Consider the following 25,005-nt stretch of genomic DNA (forward strand, 5'->3'; position numbering starts at 1 on the left):
GCTTCAACCATTTCAAGTTTCAGAGTATGGTTTTAACCCAAATCTATCTTACTGTAAAACCCACGCTTTTAATTATTACAGTCCTGTGCTACCTCTTCATTTTGTCATTTGATACTTTCGTGTAGCGTTATGGTGCTTGTATTTTTGGTAAAATGGACATGGAAAGGCATTAGAACGGTGAGTTTATAGGCTGGTGGTAAGGTGGAGAAAGCCCTCTCTTTTAACTGCTTATATTCTGTAACAAGCATTTCTAGCTGTAGTGTTCTACGAAGACAAACTTACTGATACGGTTCATCCTGTTTTATAAATCTTTGACCCATTCATTAGACTCTGACCACTCTAAAGATAAAGGACTATGGTTGCATTGGTCTTTCTGACTGAAATGGCCTTCTGCCGATTGAGAAATTGTATAATTATTAACTATGGTAATGGATATGTACTTGCAAGTTTCATCTGGTATCTTAATGAGCTTTAACCCTCGGAGTCCACCCAAGCATTATCCAGGAATCATTGAAATGTATCAGTGTTCACAACTTAACTCTTCAGTCATGTATATTTGCTCTGATAAATATTTTGTTTCCCTCTGCCCTCACTACATCCCAACCCCCTGTTCATAGACTCCAGCTCCTATAAATCAGAGGAGTTAGCAGCTACAGCCTTAGCTGTAAAGACTTATTTCTTTGAAAAAAAAAATTACTCTTTTGCATTAACAGGAACATACTTTCTAGTTAGTTGTTTTGTTTTTTTTTTTGATGGGGGAAGTAGGGGTCCCACACATAGAGGGGTATATATTTAGACAAATAAGTGAAGGCATACTAAATAATTGTTATGTACAAATAACCTTGTGTTTTACAGAGTTTTAATCTGTGTTCGACCTGTTTTGTACCGAGAGGTCTTGTCTGAACTCTTTGACTGCTTTGTGTCACCCCTATGTGCTTCAGTGACTTTCCCTGCCTAGAGGGCACGGAGAGCTCTGAATCTGGGAATCTGCAGCCTCTGGGCTCACAACCTTCAACCCTACCAAACTTGAATCCATGGACTGTGTAATCTAGTCTGGATATAGAGTCATTTAGTCAGATTTTCCCTTCAAGAAAGAGACTAAATATTACATTGCTTTCTTTTTTTAAATTGAAGTATAGTTGATGTACAATCTATATGTTTCATGTGTGCAACATAGCAATTCATAATTTTTAAAGGTTATATTCCATTTATAGTCATTAAAAAGTACTGGCTATATTCCCTGTGTTACATCCTTGTAGCTTGCCCTCTCCCTTCCCACTTGCTTCTGGTAACCACTAGTTTGTTCTCTGAATCTGTTGAGTCTGTTTCTTTTTTACATTCATTAGTAAGTTTAGTTTTTAGATTCCACATATAAGTTGCATCGTATGATATTTGTCTTTCTCTGACTTCACTTAGCATAATATCCTCCAGGTCCATTGCTGCTGATACTGCTGCTAAGTCACTTCAGTCGTGTCCAACTCTGTGTGACCCCATAGATGGAAGTCCCCCAGGCTCCCCTGTCCCTGGGATCCTCCAGGCAAGAACACGAGTGGGTTGCCATTTCCTTCTCCAGTGTGTGAAAGTGAAAAGTGAAAGTGAAGTCGCTCAGTCGTGTCCGACCCCTAGCGACCCCATGGACTGCAGCCCACCAGGCTCCTCCATCCATGGGATTTTGCAGGCAAGAGTACTGGAGTGGCTTGCCATTGCCTTCTCTATTATGTTGTTTCAAATAGCAAACTTTTTAAAATGGCTGAGTAGTATCCTATTGTGTATATAATATATACCATATGTTCTTTATACATTCATATGTTGATGGACACTAAGGTTGCTTCCATATCTTGGCTATAGTAAATAATGCTGCTTTGAGCATTGGGGTGCAGGTATCTTTTTGAATTATTTTTTTTTGTTGTTTTTTAGGTATATATCTAGGAGTGGAATTGCTGGGTCATGTGGTAGTTCTCTTTTTAGGTTTCTGAGAAACCTCCATAAGAACATTGCTTTTTTTAAATCTACTGTGGCTATGTCAGAAATACAAATCTGATGTTAGGGAGGATGGTTGGTTCAGTATAGACTAGTAAAACATAATTGGATATTTAGTAGTAAAATGAATGCAGTTGGCTGAAATTCTGCAGTGTTGTAGGGAATGAAAAGATGAGATGGCCCAAGGAGAAAGACAAGGAAAAGTCAGAGAGGTAGAAGAATTATTTAGGAAAGAGCAGTGTTCTAGAAATTAAGGAAAGACTTTCACAGTTGGAGTGGTGAAGTACTGTGGATACTTAATTGACCATTTGTACTTCACTGTTGTCTTAACAGAGATAGGAAATAGAAGTCAGATTGCAGGACATTTAGGAGAAAATGTTAAGTGAGGACCTAGAAGCAGTGAGTGCCTTACACCCTTTAAACATTTTGGAGATTACATATAGCAGGTCTGTCCCTTGAATAATATAGCTAAGGCTGCTTTACTGGCTCCTGTTTTGGGGTGGGGAGGAGGGATGTCTTGGCACTATATTGTACTACTTTATGAATATTATTTAAATATGGTTTCAAAATTTTGTCACTAACCATAGTCCAGTGAGTCTATGAAAAATGCAGGTAATGGACAGTCCTACTTTGGTTGAGTTGCCCCAGGCTTCTCCCTCTTAGGGACACCTTGCATGTATTTCTGTGATAGTTCAGTATCTCAATTTTACAATTGTCAATTTAGCTCTCCCATTAAAATATAAGCTCCTTAAAGCTCTTTGTTATTGTTGAATTCCCTGTACTTAGCATGATGCCTGACACCTACTACTGTTTGAGTGAGTAAATCAACAGTTTTCTGTGGTTTTTTTTTAAAGCAGAAAAGTAGTCTAATTTTATGATCTCACAGAATCAAAAAAGTGAATGTTTCAGGAAAGAGGAATTGATAACCAATTTCAAATGGCAGTAAGATGAGGGTTAAAAACTGATCTTTGGGTTTGGCTGTTAGGGGTCATTGGTTTCCATAGTAAAAAGTGTTATACAAAATGATTGAAGTAAGAGCCATATTTAAGTGGATTGAAGAATAAGTGGGAAGTGAGAACAAAGAAACAATATGGAAGCTTGTTTTTTTATTTTGTTTTTTTTTAATTTAATTATTTTTAAGTGAAGGATAATTGCTTTACAGAATTTTGTTGTTTTCTGTGAAACCTCAACACGAATCAGCCATAGTATGTATAATTAGTTGAAGCTAAAGGGAAGAAACTGTTGGAGACAAACCCAAAGGTTTGAGAGAGGAAAGTTTATTAGCATAGTAATTTTATGTATTTGATTTGAAGATATCTAAGTGTTTCTACACAGGGCTATACAAAAAAGATCTTTACGACCCAGATAATCACAATGGTATGATCACTCACCTAGAGCCAGACATCCTGGAATGTGAAGTGAAGTGGGCCTTAGGAAGCATTGCTGCAAACAAAGCTAGTGGAGGTGATGGAATTCCAGTTGAGCTATTTCAAATCCTAAAAGACGATGCTGTGAAAGTGCTGCACTCAATATGCCAGCAAATTTGGAAAATTCAGCAGTGGCCACAGGACTGGAAAAGGGCAGTTTTCATTCCAATCCCAAAGAAAGGCAATGCCAAAGAATGTTCACACTACCACACAATTGCACTCATCTTACACACTAGCAAAGTAATGCTCAAAATTCTCCAAGCCAGGCTTCAACAGTACATGAACTGTGAATTTCCAGGTATTCAAGCTGGATTTAAAAAAGGCAGAGGAACCAGAAATCAGATTGCCAACATCCACTGGATCATTGAAAAAGCAAGAGAGTTCCAGAAAAACATCTACTTCTGCTTTATTAACTATGCTAAAGCCTTTGACTGTGTGGATCACAACAAATTGTGGAAAATTCTGAAAGAGATGGGAATACCAGACCACCTGACCTGCCTCCTGAGAAATCTGTATGCAGGTCAAGAGGCAACAGTTGGAACTGGACATGGAACAACAGACTGGTTCCAAATTGGGAAAGGAGTACTTTCCCAAGGCTGTATTGTCACCCTACTTATTTAACTTAACATGCAGAGTACATCATGAGAAATGCTGGACTGGATGAAGCACAAGCTGGAATGAATGTTGCTGGGAGAAATATCAGTAACCTCAGATATGCAGATGACATCACCCTTATGGCAGAAAGCGAAAAAGAACTAAAGAGCCTGTTGATGAAAGTGAAAGAGGAGAGTGAAAAAGTTGGCTTAAAACTCAACATTCAGAAAACTAAGATCATGTCATATGGTCTCATCACTTCTTGGCAAATAGATGGGGAAACAATGGAAACAGTGTCAGACTTTATTTTTTTGGGTTTCAAAATCACTGCAGATGGTGACTGCAGCCTTGAAATTAAAAGATTCTTGCTCCTTGGAAGAAAAGTTATGACCAACTTAGACAGCATATTAAAAAGCAGAGACATTATTTTGCCAGCAAAAGTCTGTCTAGTCAAGGCTGTGGTTTTTCCAGTGGTCATGTATAGATATGAGAGTTGGACTGTGAAGAAAGCTGATCGCTGAAGAATGGATGCTTTTGAACTGTGGTGTTGGCTGATGCTAAAGCTGAAACTCCAATACTTTGGCCACCTCATGCGACGAGTTGACTCACTGGAAAAGAGTCTGATGCTGGGAGGGATTGAGGATGGGAGGAGACGGGGACGACAGAGAATGAGATGGCTGGATGGCATCACCGACTTGATGAACATGAGTTTGAGTGAACTCCGGGAGTTGGTGATGGACAGGGAGGCCTGGCGTGCTGTGATTCATGGGGTCGCAAAGAGTCGGACACGACTGAGCGACTGAACTGAACTGAACTGTTGGAGAACACTCTTGAGAGTCCCTTGGACTGCAAGGAGATCCAACCAGTCCATCCTAAAGGAAATCAGTCCTGAATATTCATTGGAAGGACTGCTGCTGAAACTGATACTCCAATACTTTGGCCACCTGATGCGAAGAGCTGACTCATTTGAAAAGACCTGATGCTGGAAAAGATTGAAGACAGGAGGAGAAGGGGACAACAAAGGATAAGATGGTCGGATGGCATCACCAACTCAATGGACGTGAGTTTGAGTAAACTCTGGGAGTTGGTGATGGACAGGGAGACCTGGCATGCTGCAGTCCATGGGGTTGCAAAGAGTCGGACACGACTGAGCGACTGAACTGAACTCAAATATTTCTAACTACGTTTCTGGATAATATATTCCTCCCTCTTCCACTTGGTTTTGATGTCAGTATATCTTTTGAGAGTATTTTTTGCTGTGCTATTTGGAGCCCCCTAGTGACCAATTTAGTAGTGATATATAAATTTTAAAAAAGTATAGTGTTAGTCACTCAGTCATGTTTGACTCTTTGGGACCTGTAGCCTTCCAGTCTCCTCTGTCCATGGGATATTCTGGGCAAGAATATAGAAGTGGATTTCCATTTCCTACTCGAAGGGATCCTCCCAACGCAAGGATTGAACCCAGGTCTCCCACATTACAGCAGGTTCTTTACTGTCTGAACCACCAGGAAGGCCCAATATATAAATAATAAACCATCAATTAGATCTAATATATCAATTATTTTTCTGCAGATTATTATTTCTCTGAGGATTAGATGAGGTCAGTATATGTGGTTATAGTACTTAATGATACTTAGCCCTCTTTGTTTTGTTATGGGTCAACGCACCTAAACTTACTATAATTTTGTTTCCTTAGTGATAATTCACTATTATAAGACTGTTTGAAAATAGCAGTATATCTTTGTTTTAACTGATAATAAGTTAAAAGTTGCCATCTTTGTTGTCAACTCTCATTCAGCAATATTAGATTTAGGTCCATTGTTGTATTTTAACATCATGTCCAGTTTGAAGATTATGAAAGAAAAGCCTAAATTACCAAACAAAAAAAAAATCTATTATAAAAATAATAATCATTCATCATTCATCACAATAAAGCTTTTAAAATATAGATGTCTTTGAAAAATCATCTTTAATCTTGCTTCTCAGTTTTTCTTTCTAGGGTTTTTTTAATGTTATAAAATATTTCTGAACAATATAAAGAATATATTTACCTAGTTAAAAAAATCATCATGGTTAGTACAGTTGATGGCCTTTATGTGTACTTTGCCTATCATATCCCCAGTCCTCCTTCCTGAAGGTAACCACAATCCTGGATTTTGTGTTTTAATCTCAGACGTATTTTAAAATTCAACATATTGATGTCATAAGTTGTCTATTCTTCAGATTCATTCTTTCATTTAAAATTATGTTTGTTAAAAAAAAAAAGAAAAAAAAATAAAATTATGTTTGTAAGATGTATCCATGTTGATATGTAACTTGTGTTCATTTATTTTTCTGCCATATAGTAGTCATTCTCTGAATATCCCATGACTTGTCTCCTCTTCATGGATTTTTAGGTTCTAAAGTTTTTTTAATGAAGTCTTCCATGATCATTCTTGCACACGTATTCTTGTGTAGATACGTGGAAGAGTTCTCCAGAGCAGAAACTTGGAAGTGGAATTATTTGGTTGTGTGGTATGAGCCTCCTCACCTTTACCAGATTGTTTGTCAGAGCTGTGTAAGAGTTCCCCCAACCCTGGGTATTATTAGACTGCTTAAATCTTTTCCAAGTTTGAAAAAATATTTCTTAAAAACAACAACAAAAAAGAAGGCTTATAGGATATTTGAAAGATGTACTAAAGTAGAGTGGTTAGAAAAGTGTTCCATCAACCTGCCTGGACATATGGCCCATCTTGTTTAATCTGTAACCTCGTCCCCTCTCCCCTCCTGGTGTTCTAAGGAAATTAAGAAATGTCACACCATTTTACGTGCAAACACTCATTTTGCATCTTTGGCACATAGCCTTTCATATATAGCCTCAGTAATATGATCCCACTAAAAAAACCCAGTAATTCCTTAATGTTATAAAATACCAAAGTTTCAGTTTTTCCAGTTGCCTTATATTTTTGCACTTGTGTCTTCAAATCAAAATGTAAATAAGGTCCACACTTTGTAATTAGTTTCAATCTACAGATTCCCTCCGCTGTCACTCACAACATCTACCTGGTGATATTAGTAGCCATTAATGGCTATTCCCTAGAAAATCCACTAACTCCTTAGGAGTTGTGAGATGGTGCTAGTCTGTCATTCTTTTGGTTGTTGTTTATTAGCAGAATATCACTGTAAAGAGAGATTTCCTCTCATCATATATTTGGCCATCTTGAGCTTCTCTTAGTAAAGAAAAACGGTAAAATGTTTTCCCTTTATTCACCAACTTTTGAAACAGTCACAGTATCCTCTGAAGGTGATCACTGAGTGAGTTTGTTTTAGTTATTTGTATGAGTTCGTGGATTTAAGCATGTCAGATTTGTTCCAATCCATCTTGGTGGTCATCCTGACTGAGCTCAGATTGCCCAGTTTTGGCAGTGGGAGCCTCTTTTAAGTTGGCTTCTCAGTTCTTTTGACAGAGTCCTACTAGTCGTCGATTGTTCTCTTGTATGATGAGATGTTTCAGGTTTATCTTGTATATTTCCTGCCCCAAATCTAGAATCAGCCATTTCTCTAAGGAGACTCGGTGTTGCAGCCACCCTCTGCCTATCACATACCAAAATGCCAGTCTCTTAGAAGGAAAGGAAGTGTTTATTAGATAGTTTAGGCACAGTGAGCCATTCTTATCAAGGAATAGTGGGAACCCTCTTGAAATCAAAATGCACAAATGCCTGCCAAGGGCCCACATTACAGGCAGGGATTTTTAAGGATGGTAGTCTCAGGCTTGCTATGTTAACTCTTTTCCGCATAGGTGCCTATTAGGGATACCACATCCTCCTGATTTTCATCCCACCTCACACTATCTCACCATACGCTCCTCCTCAGTCTCCTTCGCTAGCTTTTCCTTATCTCCTCAACTTCTTGCTCAGGGGCCCAGTACTTGTATCTCAAGTGGAATGTTGATAAGAATGTTGGATAAGGAGTCAGGAATTCAGAAGAGAGACTGTGATGGAGATATACATCTGGCGGTCATTAGTGATGGAGATATACATCTGGCAGTCATTAGTCATTATATCAGATATATTTCTGGCAGTCATTAGTGATGGAGGTATATACATCTGTTAGTTATTAGAAGGTATTCAGATCCTGAGACTGAATGAAAATTACCTGGGGAGTGAGTCCAGAGAGAGATCCAAGTACAGGGCCCTTGAGCAAGAAGTTGAGAAGATGAGGAGGAGGTAGTGAAGGAGACTGAGAAGGAGTGTATGGTGAGGTAGGTAGGGTGGGATGAGGATCAAGAGGATGTGGTATTCCCAAAGCCAGATAAAAAGAAGAAAGGGGTGATCAGTGCTGACAGTCTAAGTTGAAAATGGGGAGTTGACTGATTCCATTATGGAGGTTATTGGACACCTTGAAATATGCTGTTTCAGTGGAGTGTTTTGGACCAATGCTTGATAGGAGTGGGTTTAAGAGAAAATGGGGTAAGAGGGAATATAGACAGTTCTTTCAAGGAATTTTTTGTAGAGGGGAGCAGAAAAGTGGTACAATAAGTGGAGGGGTAGAGGAGCTGAGGATTAACAGCATGAGGAATAGTCACAACATGTTTGTATGTTGATGGAGATGTTCCAGTAAAGAAAGAAAAATCAAGATGTAGGAGAGAAATGGAGAATTGTTGACGCCTCGGTAGGAAAGAGGTTATAAGATCTAATGTCTGAGTGAGGAAGAGATGGCCTTAGAAGCACAAACAGTTTATTCATAGTAATAAAGTGGGCAGAGTATATGGGTACAATAGAGGTCAGTAGGTATGTTGCTGACAACTTGTAAATGATAATCAGCTGCACTTGAGGATAGGGGAGGAGATGCTGAGCTTTAAAGAGTATAAAAGAGTTATCTTGAAAAATGAATGGACAGGGAAAGATAAGATTTCTGGGTACCACCTTGAGGTTAGAAGTAATGATCTTAAAATGAGACTAGTTTTCATTGGGTGCAGTTGTAGAGTAGGTGTGATTGAACCAGGGTTTGAGTTTAGCTGGAGAGGAGAGTAGCAGAATTAAAGAAGTATGGTAGGGAGTGATTATAATGACCCTGGAATCTAAGCATTTTAAGGAGGGAAGTGAAGAATGAGGCTATAAAAATGAGTTATGATCATTGTGTTCAACATAGATCCCACGTGGTCAAAGAGTTGTAGTTATCCATTTAGAGGGAGTAAGTCAAAGATAGGAGAAAGTAGTCAGCGAGTTGAAAGCTTAAATTGAAATTAAGGAAATGTATAGTAAGGTCCCTTAGTCATGTCCGACTTTTTGCGACCCCATGGACTGTAGCCTATCAGGCTCCTCCATCCATGGGATTTTCCAGGCAAGAGTACTGGAGTGGATTGCCATTTCCTTCTCCAGGGGATCTTCCCAACCCAGGGATCGAACCCGGGTCTCCCGCATTGTAGGCAGACGCTTTACGGTCTGAGCCACTGTGGCGCTTTTAAGGAAATGTATAGTTATTGTTAATGATAGGGCATATGATTATGAGAATTAATGATAGGGCATATGATTATGAGAATGAACAACTGAGGCAGGGTGGAGAATAAAATCAGTAGAGGAGAAGAGGACACGGAACCAAGAGGCCAGGGTTTTACCTGGAACACCCACACTGATAGTGAAATCATAAGAATTATAATCAGATAGGTTACTAGATTAGGAAGAGGTAACCATGAGCAAATCAAGGGATGATGAGAGTGACTGGGAACTGTAGCTGTGGTTTCCTGTATACTGCCATACTTCCGTATAGACTTCATGATTTGCAAGCTTCTTACCTTTTTACAAAGGACCCTGTACTCTGATCAGAAGTCCTCAATCATACATGGTCTTTCATAACCCTGCCTTTTACAGCTGCTGATTCTTTTGTTTAGATGCTTACAGCCATAGTACTTGCCTTCCATAGGAGTATTGTTCCCCAGTAGACTACTGTTTCCTACTTCTAGCTTACATATGTATTACATTATTTTTAAACTGAGAGTTTACATTCACTGTTTTTTTCTCCTTTTTGTTTTTTTAAAACCAGACTGACAGTTCCCTTAGGCCAAGGACCTTATTTGTCTTTTTGTCCCTATAGCACTATAAAAAAATTTATCAGCAAACTTTAGGAATAGATCTGTTTAATAGGTACTTTTGGAAAGTCAGTTACTATCAAGTCAGTATTGATATGATTCTCTATTTTTATCTCACTAAATATGATGCTTACTTAGATTTGCTTATATCAAGTGCCCACAGTTAATGAAAAAATATTTAAATTATAATGAGTTTCTTTTGTCTGTATATTACAAAATGGCTATTCTTAAACTGTTTGCATTTTAGAGAAGATTAGCAATACAGAAACAGGGCTTCCCTGCTGCCTCAGTAGTTAAGAATCAGCCTATCAACGCAGGAGGACACAGGTTCAATCCCTGCTCCAGGAACATCCTATGTGCCGCAGAGCAACTAAACCTGTATCCCACAGCTTCTGAGCCCATGCTCCGCAACAAGAGAAACCACCGCAATGAGAAGCCTGCACACCACGACTAGAGAGTAGGCTCTGCTCGCCACAGCTACAGAAAAGCCTGTGCAGAAACAAAAGAACCAGCACAGCCAAAGAAAGAAAGAAAGAAAATTATTTTTAAAAAATACAGAATCAATTATTGATTGTGCTTATAGATTGAAGACAGATAATATAGTCACTTGTACATTTTGCAAAGAGCCTTGGTTTTTTCTTTTCTCTTTACTGGTTCAAGCCTCTATTTTGGGATTTTGGAATTGAGTTCACAGTTGAAGGAAGAAGGCCCTAAATAGGAAACAAGGGATTTAAAGGTGACTATAATACAGCTAAACAAATGCTGTTTATTCCCTTCTTTACTGACTTACTGTTTAAATGCTGCAAGTTTTGGGACTCCCCTGTCATCAGGCCAGTGGTTAAGACTCTGCACTCCCAATGCAGGGGACGTGGGTTTGATCCCTGGAACTAAGACCCTACATGCTACACTGAGCAGCCAAAAGGAAAAAAAGAGTGCAAGTGTTTGCAGTACTAGAAGTGAGCATACTAAGAGTTTGCTCATTTGTTGTTCCGTTCCGTCGCTCAGTCGTGTCCGACTCTATGCGACCCCATGGACTGTAGCCTACCAGGCTTCTCCGTCCATGGGATTCTCTAGGCAAGAATACTGGAGTGGGTTACCGTTTCCTTCTCCATTTGTTGTTAGTATGCTTAATTTTATTCTCCTTAAAGAGAGTCTTTATGTGAGTATTTTTGGTGCATATTTTGATTTCTCCTTATGATTGCTTATGTATTTGTTATTTTTATAATTGAGTAAGAATATAAATCACCTCTATTAATTATATTTTTTATTTATATTACATTTACTTTGGGGCTATTATAAGTTAATTTCAATATATAAAAATTTCTGACAAATGCTTATTTTAGATTCTTAATTTTTTTTCAGAAACTATGAGTGGAGGATCTCAAGTTCACATTTTTTGGGGTGCTCCAGTCAGTCCACTGGAAATGACAGTCTCACAGGAACCAACTTCTTTAGCGTCCACTGCTGAGACTTGGAAAGAAATTCAGGTTTTGTACAATCACCATTCCTTATACCTGAAGGATAAAAAATGCAGGCACAAAAATCTCGAGAACTGTCAGGCCCTGGAACCTCTGGGCCTTCCAGATCTTCCTCATGATCATTTTCCAGCAAACTCTATGAACAGATCTGTTCACATGAAAGATGACACCACACATTGCATTTCTGAAACACAAACTGTAAAGTCCCAGAAGAGTTACCTCTTGGGAATGAGTGATAGAACCAATTCCAGTGAGCAAATATGTGGATTTAAGGGAGGAGTTCAGCATTTTACTGAAGAAGAAAAGCATCAAAAGCTTTCCAGTGAACTTCAGAAAACCACAAACAAACAGCATGACCAATCAAACATATGTGGTCAGAACATTCCAAAAAATTCCTTTCATTTAGATCATAAGTGTGCAGCTATATTGGATGAGGTCTGTGGTACTGAACAGACTAACACACCAGAAACTATCAAAATAAACTGTGCACCAACAGAGCATCATGAAATACAGAACCAGTGTCTGGAGTTCTTTCCCTCTAACACAGTAGACAAACCAAGGCCTGAAGGAACAGTTGGGAAGGTGTCAGGTCTTAAAATATCCACTGATACTGAATTTCTTAGTATAATGACCTCCAGCCAGGTTGCTTTTTTAGCTCAAAGGAAATATAAAGGGCAGAAGTCTGTAAATAAAGGGACCATAAACGTGGAGATTGAACCAGAGGCAAGTTATGGGGAAATCAGAATAACTGAGGATAATTTGATTCAGTCCAAAGATGATTCTGCAGAAGGAAATGAAGATGGACAGAACCAAGCCTGTTCCCTTGAACTTTTTAGTCCTGTTTGTCCTGAAACAAGAAGTAGCCACACTCTCTTAAATGCTGGTAAAGATCTTGAAGAAAACATAGGATCTCAAGAACTTTTCAATTTTGATGATAAATTTCAACCAAATGAGATACACATTGAGTCATGTAACTCAGGAATACTGTGTTCTCAACTAAATACCTTCCACAAAAGTTCTGGTAAGAGAAGTTGGACCTCTGAAGATAAATCAGGCCATCCTCAGGCTCTATCTAAAGTCCCCCATGTAGCTAAGAAAATTAAGTTGTTTTCTAATGAGAGAGATCATACTGTAACAGTGGACCAGAGGAACATGTCTGGATTTAAGGGCATTAAAAAAACCTCATTAATAAAAAACTGTGACTCTGAACGTCAGAAATACAATTGCTTAGTCATGGTGTTATCTCCATGTCACATGAAAGAAATAAATATAAAATCTGGACCAAATTCTGGCTCTAAAGTGCCTTTAGCAACAATTGTGGTAACTGACCAATCAGAAATTAAGAAGAAGGTGTTTCTGTGGAGGACTGCAGCATTCTGGGCACTTACTGTGTTTCCTGGAGATATAATTTTACTCACAGGTAAGGTCATCGTGGTAAATATCTTTTTATTTTACAAAGCTGTTGTCTTTTTCCCCCTCCCACATTAAGCCTTTAAGGATTCTTTCCTTACCGATTGCTACTTAGGGTTCCAGCATGATTGAGTCCCTTATAGCATCTGTGTTGGTCTCCTCATCCCTGCATTGCCATTTCTGGGTGTTTATCTGTCCTTCTTTGTTCTGTCCCTCCTTCCCACTGTCCCTCCTGTTCCTCCTTCCCTTTGAGAAGTCTTCTCTGGTTTCTCCTCCTTTCGTTCACTATGCTAGCATTCACGTTGTGTCTCATCGGGCTCTTTGTTTTCTTACGGTTTTATTTATGTATGCCTTATTTGTAACCCTTTTCTTTAGCTGTGTTAACAGGACGGCATTTCTACTATTCCATCCCTAGTAAAGATGTGCACACTACATTCTTACTGAGGGAACATGGAATTTATTGCATTTTTAAATTATTAAAATTACCAAAGACCCTTGAACTGCATGGGCCCCTTTATATGTGGATGTTTTTCAGTAGAGAACACTACAGTACTCCACCATTCCTGGTTGGTTGAATCCATGGATGTAGAAGAGCAAGAGATTCATAGGGCTGACTAAAGTAATAGATAGATTAACCCTGTGTTATCCAAGGGTCACTACTGATCACATTTGGAAATAAGGAAAGGAGAAACTCCTTGTATTATACCAATCTCATATAACTGCCAGTAGAGTGTTGGAGTATTGCCTTCTAGTTATCTTGCTTGTGCTCCTCAGTCATGTCTGCATATGGATAATAACGGACATTTATTGGGAGCTTAGTCTCTTGTTTTAGACGTTACGTATCTTTCAACTCATTATGTAACAATTGTATGAGGAGAGCACTGATTATCTTCCCCATTTTTCAGCTTGAAAATATAGACCCAGGGAAGTGAAGTACCTTACCCACTGTCAGCCAGCTAGGAGGTGGCAAAGCAGGGCTTCACCCAGACTCTAGAATCCCTACTCTCAGTATATAATTGTAATCATGAAAAAACGATTATGTATCCTGCTTTTTCACCTGAAAAACAAAATCTAACAGTTTGTTACATGTCCTATATTGATTTAAAAATCAACACATAGCGTATTAAGGCAGAGATACCAGTCATCTTAAGAATGAATCCCACACCAGCACAAAGTTGATTAAGCTTTATAACATATGTAAAGAAAAAATGTGATAGAGGTGTGGGTCAGCTTTAAAAGCTTAGAGAAAATACCAGGGCAATCATTGGCAGTTCCTACCAGATGGTTTGCTGAGGGAGTGAGAACCTTAGCTAATGTACTTTGGTATCTGTGTAACATTATCAGGCATAGTCTCTACTGAAGAGTTAAACACAGGTTTGTATCAGCTTTGCTCAGTCTTTTCCCACTGGCTGCATCTTCTTTGTTGGCAGCTCAAGTCATCTGACTTGCTCTTTTCTGATTCAGTGCTTGCCAAACAGCCCTTTGCTTATGACTCGGCTTCCAAGATGTAAAACTGCCTACAAGATGAGAGCAGGCTGCAAGTGTTTCTTTGGCAGTTTTGTATATTTAGGCAAAAAGGTTGTGTTCTGTTTTTTTTTGTTTGTCTCATTAACTGATTTGAATACAAGCTTATGTTACAGAGCTGAAATCTACTTTTGGAGTGCTGAAAAAAAATGAGGTTCCCAAGACCGTAAAGAGTAGGTTAGACCCTGGACCACAATTACTTTATCAAGGCGTTACTGTCATTGTATGAGCCTCCCAGGAGGCCTGTTCCTGGCAGATAGAAACTCAGCGCAACTACCTCTCTTTTTTCCTAGTGTCCATACAGTTGTTAACAAGTAGGTAACATTCTGTGAGGTGACTTTACCAAAGTTTACTTAACCATTTTCCTATTATAAAATATTTAGATTATTTCTATGGGCACCAGTTTTTTAAAATGGGTTTTGTTTGTTTGTTTCTGTTTTACTTTATTTCCTTAGTTAAAAAAAGTAGTTTACAATATCTAGTTTCTTTTATTTGTGTGGAACAGATAAAAACTTTGTGGAAAGAGAAATTTGTACTTTTCTATTTTCCTAGTTAGGTAGTGAGATTACATTTACAGAGAAATTTATGCGTGAAATCCCACTTTAATTAATAGCATCCAGTTGCAGATGATTATCTCTCTGTTGGATATCTCATACTACCTGCTGATGTCCACCCCAAACTGAACAATTCTGTGTGACAGATTGATTCCAGATCACATTCCATTCAGTAATGGATACTTTTCTGCTATACTTTAGCAATTGAGTGAAAAGATGCTCTAAATATGGTCTGTATAGTCTCTAAGGAGACTAGTGACTAGACTTAAAGGAGAAAAAGACCTGGGACTTAACTGGGAAACCAGTATGTAAAGAACAAATAGAAAACTGTATCAGTGAATGGACCAATTAAGGGGGGCAAGGGCTGAATTCTTGACTCCCCTCCATCCTGTCACCAGTGATTACCATTTTACCAGTCTGAACATAGGTTTTACAGTATGGTTTTCTGAAAGTTCTTGAAATTTCTTATTTGTTCCTTTCTGAAGAGCAGGCATCCTGAATGTCCGATCTTGAAAAACCTTGAATACTGTACTGGTTGTTCCTGGCCAGGCCATGGGGAGCCATGAGATTTTTTTTTAGTCAAATCAGTAGATCACATTAATGTTCTTGATAAATCATTCGTTAGCATCAGGGGACATGGATTGGAGATAGGAAGGGTACCTGCTTGGAGAGAGAAGAATGTTTGATGCAAAACAGTAACCATGGCAGGGCTGCGGGCAGATTCAAGAGGTGGAGTCAATAGTTGGGTTGGAGACAAAGATGGAACAGGAGAGGTAGAAGTTCAGGATGATGTCATGTTTTAATTGACCTGGCTAGCAGCATAGTGCCAACAGAAGAGATGGGGCATACAAGAAGAAAAGCAGATTTGAGCAAGGCTGAGTTTGGGGAGCTAATAGAATATCCAGTCAGGAATGTCAATTAGGCAGTTGTGGATAAATGGGTAAATGGGTTTGAAGCTGAAGAGAGGATCTGGGATATAAATTTGGAAGTAATTACTTGGAAATTATGCATCCTTGCTTTTCTTGGATGATTTTGCTGCCATTTGTATATCTTCATACCTCTAACATTTTATGCACTGATTTTATCCTTCCTGGGATGGATCTGTCTCTGTCTTCAACTTAATTTTTGTTCTACCTGGAATTGTTTCTCCCAGTTGGTATGTTTAGTTCCACTAAATGTTTCTTCTCTTTCCATCTTAGATCGAGCAGCTCTCTTTTTCCTGGGAAGTGTTCCTTGCTGCTGCTGCTGCTGCTGCTAAGTCGCTTCAGTCGTGTTCGACTCTGTGCGACCCCATAGACGGCAGCCGACCAGGCTCCGCCGTCCCTGGGATAAAGTATTTCATTTTTGACATCTATAGAAGATAATTATCATTCAGTTTAGGGAAAAATAATCAAAGTTCTTCAAGAATGCCTTATATTATATTTATATATGGCTTATAGCAGAGGAAATAAATGCATACTAAATATGTTTTACTCTTCTAGGAACTGCTGCTTTGGAACCCTGCTTTGCTTCCTGGCCCTAAATGATTTAATTTATCAGAAATATACATTATACCTTTGCCTTAAGTGAACAAAACCGTTAAAATTTTCTCTATGGAGCAGAGCTTCCATATTGATATTATTTGAATATGCAGAAGCAATTTTGTTATTTTACCTACATACAGACATTCCTAGGTTCAGAGATCAAATTTGCTATTTTATCATTTTGTGCCTTTAGGGAGATCATTTACCCTATTTGGACTTCAGTTACCTGGCATGTGAGAGGCATGCATGGTATTTTGCTATGTTGAGTACATTAATCCCGGTGTGAGGGAATTTTCAGCATGATCAGAACTTTTCTTCCCCTTTTCTAGATGTCACTATCCATGAGGATCATTGGGTTGGTGAAACAGTACTGCAATCAACATTTACCAGTCAGTTATTAAATCTTGGGAGTTATTCATCTGTCCAGCCCGAAGAATGTAAGACAGATTTTAAATTTAAATATAATAATTTCTTAGTATTTAAAGTATATACACATATTGAGAAAAAGTAGAGTTAAAATGGCAATGTTACAAAATGTTTTCTTAATAGTTAAATGAAAGGTATTGGTTTATTTTCAGTAAGAATGAAAATAGAACTTATAAAAATCAACTTGTACAGGATAAATCATATTTATTTTAAGAAATATTGGGGTTCATGATTTGTTTTCTTTTTTTTAGAGTCAATATCGTTGTGATTCTTAACCTTTTAGGGAGTCATAGACCTCTTTGAGAAGCTATTTGCCATTTCTTAAGAAAAATAGACTTAAATAGGGAGATGTGAAATTTTGTATATCATTGCAAGTGATTCCATGGACCTCTGAAGTTCTTCCATGGAATTTCTGAGCCTCTGGAATTCTTGAGGTAATGAAAAGAGGAGGTTATATGACAAATACATGTTTAGTTTTATAAGAAATTGCCAAACTATTTTTCAGAGTGACTGTTCCACTTAAACTTTCTACCAGCAATGTATCTTGTAGTTTCTCTGCCTCCTTGTCAGCATTTGATATTGTCCTATTTTTAAATTTTAGCCATTCTGATCACTGTGCAGTGATATCTCAGTGTGGTATTAACTTGCATTTCTCTAATGGCACAAGACGGATCTAATAGACAGAATATGACTAAGAAATAAAAGATAAATAATATAGTGAGCACTGTAGATTTTATGAATAAGGTGTATCTTATGGATATAAATTGAATTCTACATTCTGATAGAAATATGCATTTTTGTCATGTGTGCACAGTACAGTCAGAAAAATTGATCCTATTAGGACATAAAGAAAATGTTAGTAATTTCTATAAAGTGGAATTATTACAAACATACTGATCAGATGCTATAAAACTCGAATTTATTGATTTTTAATTTTTCATAATGTTGTTTATTTATTGACTGTGCTGGGTCTTTGTTGCTGCATATGGGCTTTTTTCTAGTTGTGGTGTGCAGGCTGCTCGCTGCAGCGGCTTCTTTTGTCGCAGAGCACAAGCTCTAGGGCGCATGGGATCCAGGAGTTACAGCGCGTGGGCCCAGTAGTGGCAGCTCCTGGGCTCTAGAGCACAGGCTCAGTAGTTGTGCTGCACAAGCTTAACTGCTCTGTGGCACATGGGATCCTCCTAAACCAGGGATCGAACCTGTGTCTCCTGCATTAGCAGGTGGATTCTTTACCACTGAGCCACCAGGGAAGTCTAAAACCTAGAATTTATTAACAACAGCAGCAGCAGGTCCTATATCTGGAAATTTTACCTACTAAACAAATTTTGAGTGAAAAAGGAAATGCAACTGATATTATAGAATTTAAAAATATAATAAGGAAAACACTACATGTCAGAATATCTGGGATGCATTTAAGGAAAATTATAAAAAAAATTTTTTTTAGTTGAATTCTTTTTATCAATAATAATAAAAGAATGAAAATACATGAATTAAATTCTAAACTCTGATACCTAGCAAAAGAACAACAAAGTAAAGCAAAGAAACAAGGAATGAAATAGTAAAGGTAAAAGCAGTAATTAATAAGAATGGGAATTTTAAAATGATAAATAATTTTAATAATAAAATCTTGTTTCCAAAAAAATAGATGAACCAGCTAGTTAACTTGATCAAGAAAAAAGGGAGACATGCACCTCAATGTTTTTTGCAGCACTATCTATAATAGCCAAGACAGTGTCCACTGATACGAGGAATGGATAAAGAGCACCTGGTACATATGTACGATGGAATACTACATCCATAAAAATGAATGAAATTATGCCATTTGCAGCAACATGGATAGACCTAGATTATTGTAATGAGTGAAGTAAATCGGATCGAGAAGGACAGCTATATGGTATCACTCATATGTGGAATCTTTAAGTTTTTAAAAAATGATACAAATGAACTAATTTGCAAAAGTGAAACAGACTTATAGATATTGAAAACAAACATGGTTACCAAAGGGGACATTTAGGGAGAAGGGATAAATCAGGTGCTTGGGATTAACATACACATGCTACTATATATGAGACAGATAACCAACAAGAACCTACTGTACAGCACAGGGAACTGCACTCAATATTCTGTGATTACGTGAGAAAACTGTCTGAAAAAGAATGAATGTATATAAATTTTCTAGGGAAATACAGATAGCCAAAACTGACCCCATTAGAGAAAGAAAGTTTAAACTCACCAGTTTCTATAAAAGAAATAGAGAAAATTACTGAAGAACTACCATACAAAAGACAGCCAGGTCTGAAAGTAGTTTCACAGGAAATTCTACCAAACCTTCAAAGGTCAGATAATTCCAATGCTGTATAAATTAGTCCGGAGTATTGAAGGAGAAAATTCCCAATTCCTTTTATAAAGCAAATATAACACTAGCACCTAAACCAAATAAAGACATTACAAATAAAAATACAGACCAGTATTATACATGATTATTGATGTAAAAAGTCTAAACAGGATTTTAGTAAACAAAATCTAACTCTGCAGTAGGGAAAATGAGATTTATCTAGAAATGGAAGATTTGTTCAAATCCTTAAATATTTCATATTAATACATCTGAGAATTTATATGACTATCTCCATAGATGTTGAGAAACCCTGTAACAAAATTCAACATCCGTTTATTATAAAAAGCATTCCAAGAAATCAAAATTGAGAGATACTTTTTCCTGTCAATAAGTACAGTATCAGTATAGTGCTACAGTTACGATATAGTTAATATTATATCAATAATATAGATATACTTAGCCCTGATGCCTGATCTTATTTAATGTAGAAACACTAGAGGCATTTCCACAAACTCAAGAACGAAATAAGAATATCCCTTATCTCTGCTATTCTTTTCCATTTGCTGTTGTTCAGTCACTAAGTTGTGTCTGATTCTTTGTGACCCCATGAACTACAACATGCCATCCTTCTCTGTCTTTCACTGTCTCCCAAAGTTTGCTGAAATTCATTTCCACTGGGTCAGTGGTACTATCTAACCATCTCATCGTTTGCTTCCCTCTTCTTTTTCTGCCTTCAATCTTTCCCAGCATCGGGTCTTTTCCAATTTGTTGGCTCTTCACATTAGGTGGCAAGGGTATTGGAGCTTTAGCTTCAGCATCAGTCCTTCAAATATATATTCAGGGGTGATTTCCTTCAGGGTTGACTGGTTTGATCTCCTTGCTGTCCAAGGGACTCTCAAGAGTCTTCTCCAGTACCACAATTCGAAAGCATCAGTTCTTCAGCACTTAGCCTTCTTTATGGTCCAACTCTCATATTCATACATAACTACTGGAAAAACCATAGCTTTGACTATATGGACCTTTGTCTGCAAAGTGATGCCTCTGATTTGTAATACACTGTCTAGGTTTGTCATAGCTTTGCTTTCAAGGAGCAAGTGTCTTTTAATTTCATGGCTATAGTCACCATCTGCAGTGATTTTGGAGCTCAAGAAAATAAAACCTGTCACTGTTTCCACTTTTTCCCCATCTGTTTGCCATGAAGTGATGGGACTGGCTGCCATGATCTTAGTTTTTTGAGTGTTGAGTTTCAAGCCAGCTTTTACACTCTCCTCTTTCAGCTCCATCAAGAGGCTCTTTTAATTCACCATTGTACTAGAGTTATTCACCAATGCAATCAGAAAAGAAGAGGCATTTGAATGGGTAAAGAATAATACAAAAATTACTGTTAAAAAAATCAGTAGCCTTCATGTACACAAACACCAAACAGAAAGCATAATGGTAGGAAAATACTAATTAACAATAGTAATAAAGAAGATGTTTCAGAATAAATTAAACAAGAAATGTGCAAAAACTATATGGATAAAAATTTTAAATACACTGGAAAGAAATGAAGACATGAATAAGTGAGAAGACAACATTCCCTATTACTGGATTAAATAATTCAACATTAAATGATACTAGTTCTTAAGATTATTTATAAATTTAGTGCACTCTCAGTAAAAATACCAACATGATACTAACATGCTACTATATATGACTTGATACTGACATTCATATGGAAGAACAAACATGCAAGAATAACTAGGAAAACAGTGAAAAAGAAAAACATGAGCGACTAAGCTTATTGAGCATTAAAATGTACTCTAAAGCCCCAATAATTAAAGCAGTGTGATACTGGTGCATGAATAGGCAACTAGATCCGTGGCATAGAATAGGAAGATAAGAATTAGGCACATATGTATAATTTAGTATGTAACAAAGATGGTATCTGAAACCACTGAAGCAAAGGTTAGCTTTTAAATAAATGGTGCTAAGGTAACTTGGTAGCCACATAGAAAAAGATAAGATTGTATCCACTTTGTAACCAAGTAGGGTAGGGGGTCCCTGGAGAAAGAGTATCAGTAATTGGGCATGATTTTCTTGACATAAGAGAGGCCATTTTTGGCCTAAGCCATTTTGTGATCTAAGCCTGGCCATAATGCTTGTCTTTGAACAGACCTGAGTTATTAATAACCTTTACTGCTAAAGCTGAAACTCCAATACTTTGGCCACCTCATGCGACGAGGTGGACTCTGATGCTGGGAAAGGTTGGGGGCGGGAGGAGAAGGGGACGACCGAGAATGAGATGGCTGGATGGCATCACCGACTCTGTGGACATGAGTTTGGGTGAACTCCGGGAGTTGGTGATGGACAGGGAGGCCTGGCGTGCTGTGATTCATGGGGTCGTGGAGAGTCGGACACGACTGAGTGACTGAACTGAACTGAACTGAAGGCAAAAATCAAATGACTGTTATCAGGCAAGAGAAGTTAACAATAACAAAGATAAAATATCAGTTGTAAAGATTCCCAGTTCTGTTTGAGAAATAAAGATGAGCCTGAAGTGATGAGCCACCTGAACAACTGAACCTAAAGGATGATGATGTTGACGTTTTCAAATTTGGGCTCTGCCTCCCTCCCGAAGTCCCTTCATGAATATGCATATACTAGCCCAAACCTGTTCATGAAAAAGTGAAAGTCACTCATTAATGTCCAACTCTTTGAGACTCCATGGACTATCCATGGAATTCTTCAGGCCAGAATACTGGAGTGGGTGGCTATCTCCTTCTCCAGGGGATCTTTCCAACCCAGGGATTGAACCCAGGTCTCCTGCATTGCAGGTGGATTCTTTACCAGCTGAGCCACTAGGGAAGCCTGACTATGCATCTACCCTTAGCTTAAAACTTCCCCAATTTTGCTGTTCCAGGAGACACTGCTTTGGGAAACATCCCCAGTATTATTCTTACTTGCTGCAAGTAATAAATCCTTCCTTCTCTCAGTCTTTGGATTGGTAGTGTCTTTTGACTTGACACCCACAAAAAGGTGAGCCAAATTTTTGGTTAACAAATTCTCACAACAATAAGAATAAACTCCAAGTGGATTAAGAATATAAATAAAAAAAAATAAAACTAACTACTGGAAGGAAAACGTAAATGAATTCCTCTCTAATCTTGGTGTAGGGAAAGGCTTTCTTACTATAACTCCAAATCCAGAAGCAGTAAAAACATGAGACTGATACATTTATCTATGAAAAAATACTGAAAACACATAAAGTCAAAAGACAGTCGGCATACTTGGAAGGAATATTGCAGCATACACCTTAGACAAAATTCTAGTATTCTAGTATATGGAAAACTCTTTAAAAATTAAGCAACAAGGGACCTGATGGGAAAATGGAAAGGAGACATGAGAAATTCAAGTTCAGACTAGAAAGAGAGGTCATTCTTCACCTACCAAAGTGGCAAAAATTAAAAAATAGGACAACACATTCTGTTGGTGAGTCTTTGGGGAAACAGGCTCACTTAACCTTGCTGGTAGGAATGTAAATTGCTACAACCCTTGTGGAGGGCTATTTGGCAATACCTCATGGAGAAGGCAATGGCACCCCACTCCAGTACTCTTGCCTGGAAAATCCCATGGACAGGGGAGCCTGGTAGGCTGCAGTCCATGGGGTCGTTGAGTCCGACGTGACTGAGCGACTTCACTTTCACTTTTCACTTTCATGCATTGGAGAAGGAAATGGCAACCCACTCCAGTGTTCTTGCCTGGAGAGCCTGGTGGGCTGCCATCTATGGGGTCACACAGAGTCGGACACGACTGATGTGACTTAGCAGCAGCAACAGGATTATATATGTGCTCAGTTTTCAACCCAGCAAGCTTATTTTTAAGAATCTGTCCTGAAGATAGAATTATAACAATATGAAAATATCTATACGTCAGAACAAAAAAATTGTTCATTGCAGTATTGTTTGTAACTGCAAGGCACTGAAAAAATAGAAAGACTCATATATAGAGCAGTTGATTAAATTATAGTACAGTCACATAGTGGAATACTATGCAGATGTAGAAAGTAAATGAAAAGAGTCTATGAACTGATATTAAGTGATTTCCAAGACATACTGTTGTGTGAAAAACAGAAGCCCCCCAAAACTTATGTAGTATGCTGTCCTTCGTCTAAGAAAGAAGGGAGGAATAAGAAAATATACGTATAACTCCACATTTGTGTGAAAAAAGTATAGGAAGGTGCTTCCCTTGGTGGCCCCAATGGTTAAGAATCCACCTTATAATAGAGGCAACACCAGTTTAACCCCTTGTCTGAGAAGATCCCACATGCCACAGAGCAGCTGAGCTTGTGTGCTACAACTGTTCAGCCTATGCTCTAGAGCCTGGGAGCCGCAACTACTGAGCCCACATGCTGCAACTACTGAAGCCCGAGTGCCCTAGAGCCCATGCTCCACAACAAGAGAACTGCAATGAGAAGCTCTTGCACTGCAACTAGAGAAAGCCTGCATACAGCAACAAAGACCCAGTGCAACCAAGAACAAATAAATACATAAATGGATATTTTTTTTAATGCAGGAAGGATAAACCAGAAATCACAAGATTCGTTACCTAAGGGGGAGGGTTGGGAGAGAGGTAGAAAGAAAGAGGGAATGGAAATAGGGTAACATTGATGAAGAGGGAGTGACACTTCTTTGAGTGTATCTTTTTGTGTGTCTCTGTCTCGTAGAACCACAGTAATGTTTCTTATACCCCCCAAAACAAACAAAACCAATTAGAATGTGGTGGAGGGGGAATCCAAAATGGAATGGAAACACTGACAAATGAACCTCAAAGTATTAAAAATGAATAAAATAACTATACAGAAGGGTAGTGGGACAAAAGAACAAACCTAAGAAACTGTGGAAAACAGTGTATTGGCTGGGTTCTGTAAGGCCAAGTGGGGAAAAATGCTGTCCATCAGTGCTGTAATTTAGTTAGTAAAAGTGTTTCTCAAGGAGGAATGGGTTAGCAACAGCTTTGTATATGTACTAGAATTGAACAAGTAAATAAGTATGTAATAGATAAATAGAATTGGGTTTTTCGTTGACACAGAAAGAAATTATATATAAAAAAGGGGGAAGATTAAAGGGAACCTTTTGGATTAGAGTCAGAGATATTAGTATAAAGCTCATAGTCTTCAATATATATATATATATATAAGCAAATAGATAAAGGAATACAGAAATATAGATATAAGTGTATGGATGGGCTATTATGCTCAGTACATAAATTTCCTAGTTCTGTCTGCTGGGAGGATGCAGAAGCAGTGACACCTCAGTAGTAATGATCCTACCTAGTGCCCATATGTTGGTCTGTAAAAGGAATCAGCACTGCTAGAAGTGGTTGATTACAGGCCTGAGGCGAAGAAAATCCGAGAAGAGCGTGGAACTTTCATGGTGTCAGAAAAGGGTTGTTTTGAAAGAACACAAAAGCCAACTTGAAGGACAGCCTATTGGCAAAAACTGAAACAATTTAAGAAAAAAAGAAAAGATAGTGTTGGATTATAGCCCTTAGAATAAGATATGTATGGATTCATACTGATATAAATATTTAACTAACTTATAAAATAAGTAAGCAAGTAAATGAGAGAGCTCTTTTTCATAATTCTGTTGGATAAATTGGAATTCCAATGAATAAATGTGAGAAGAAAGAAGAAAACAGAGAAGTAC

General features: G+C 38.0%; 1 protein-coding gene across 7 annotated transcripts in view; it reads left to right on the forward strand.

Annotated features, from left to right (window-relative positions):
- Nucleotides 1-25,005, forward strand: part of SHLD2 (shieldin complex subunit 2) — a 113,035-nt gene that overhangs the window by 57,891 nt on the left and 30,139 nt on the right. For 6 of the 7 annotated variants that reach the window (XM_055425282.2, XM_055425286.2, XM_055425283.2 and 3 more), the window contains 2 exons: nucleotides 11,431-12,966; nucleotides 16,887-16,994. In XM_055425282.2, the coding sequence (XP_055281257.2) occupies nucleotides 11,436-12,966; nucleotides 16,887-16,994 (1,639 nt within the window). In that variant the 5' untranslated portion in view covers nucleotides 11,431-11,435. Of the gene's footprint in view, nucleotides 1-4,512; nucleotides 5,062-11,430; nucleotides 12,967-16,886; nucleotides 16,995-25,005 lie in introns of those variants that run through there. The other variant, XM_088842078.1, reaches the window with a different exon arrangement.

The sequence above is a fragment of the Moschus berezovskii genome, chromosome 12, assembly GCF_049115385.1.
Source record: "Moschus berezovskii isolate FMDL1 chromosome 12, NW_MosBer_1.0, whole genome shotgun sequence".
Lineage (NCBI taxonomy): Eukaryota > Metazoa > Chordata > Mammalia > Artiodactyla > Moschidae > Moschus > Moschus berezovskii.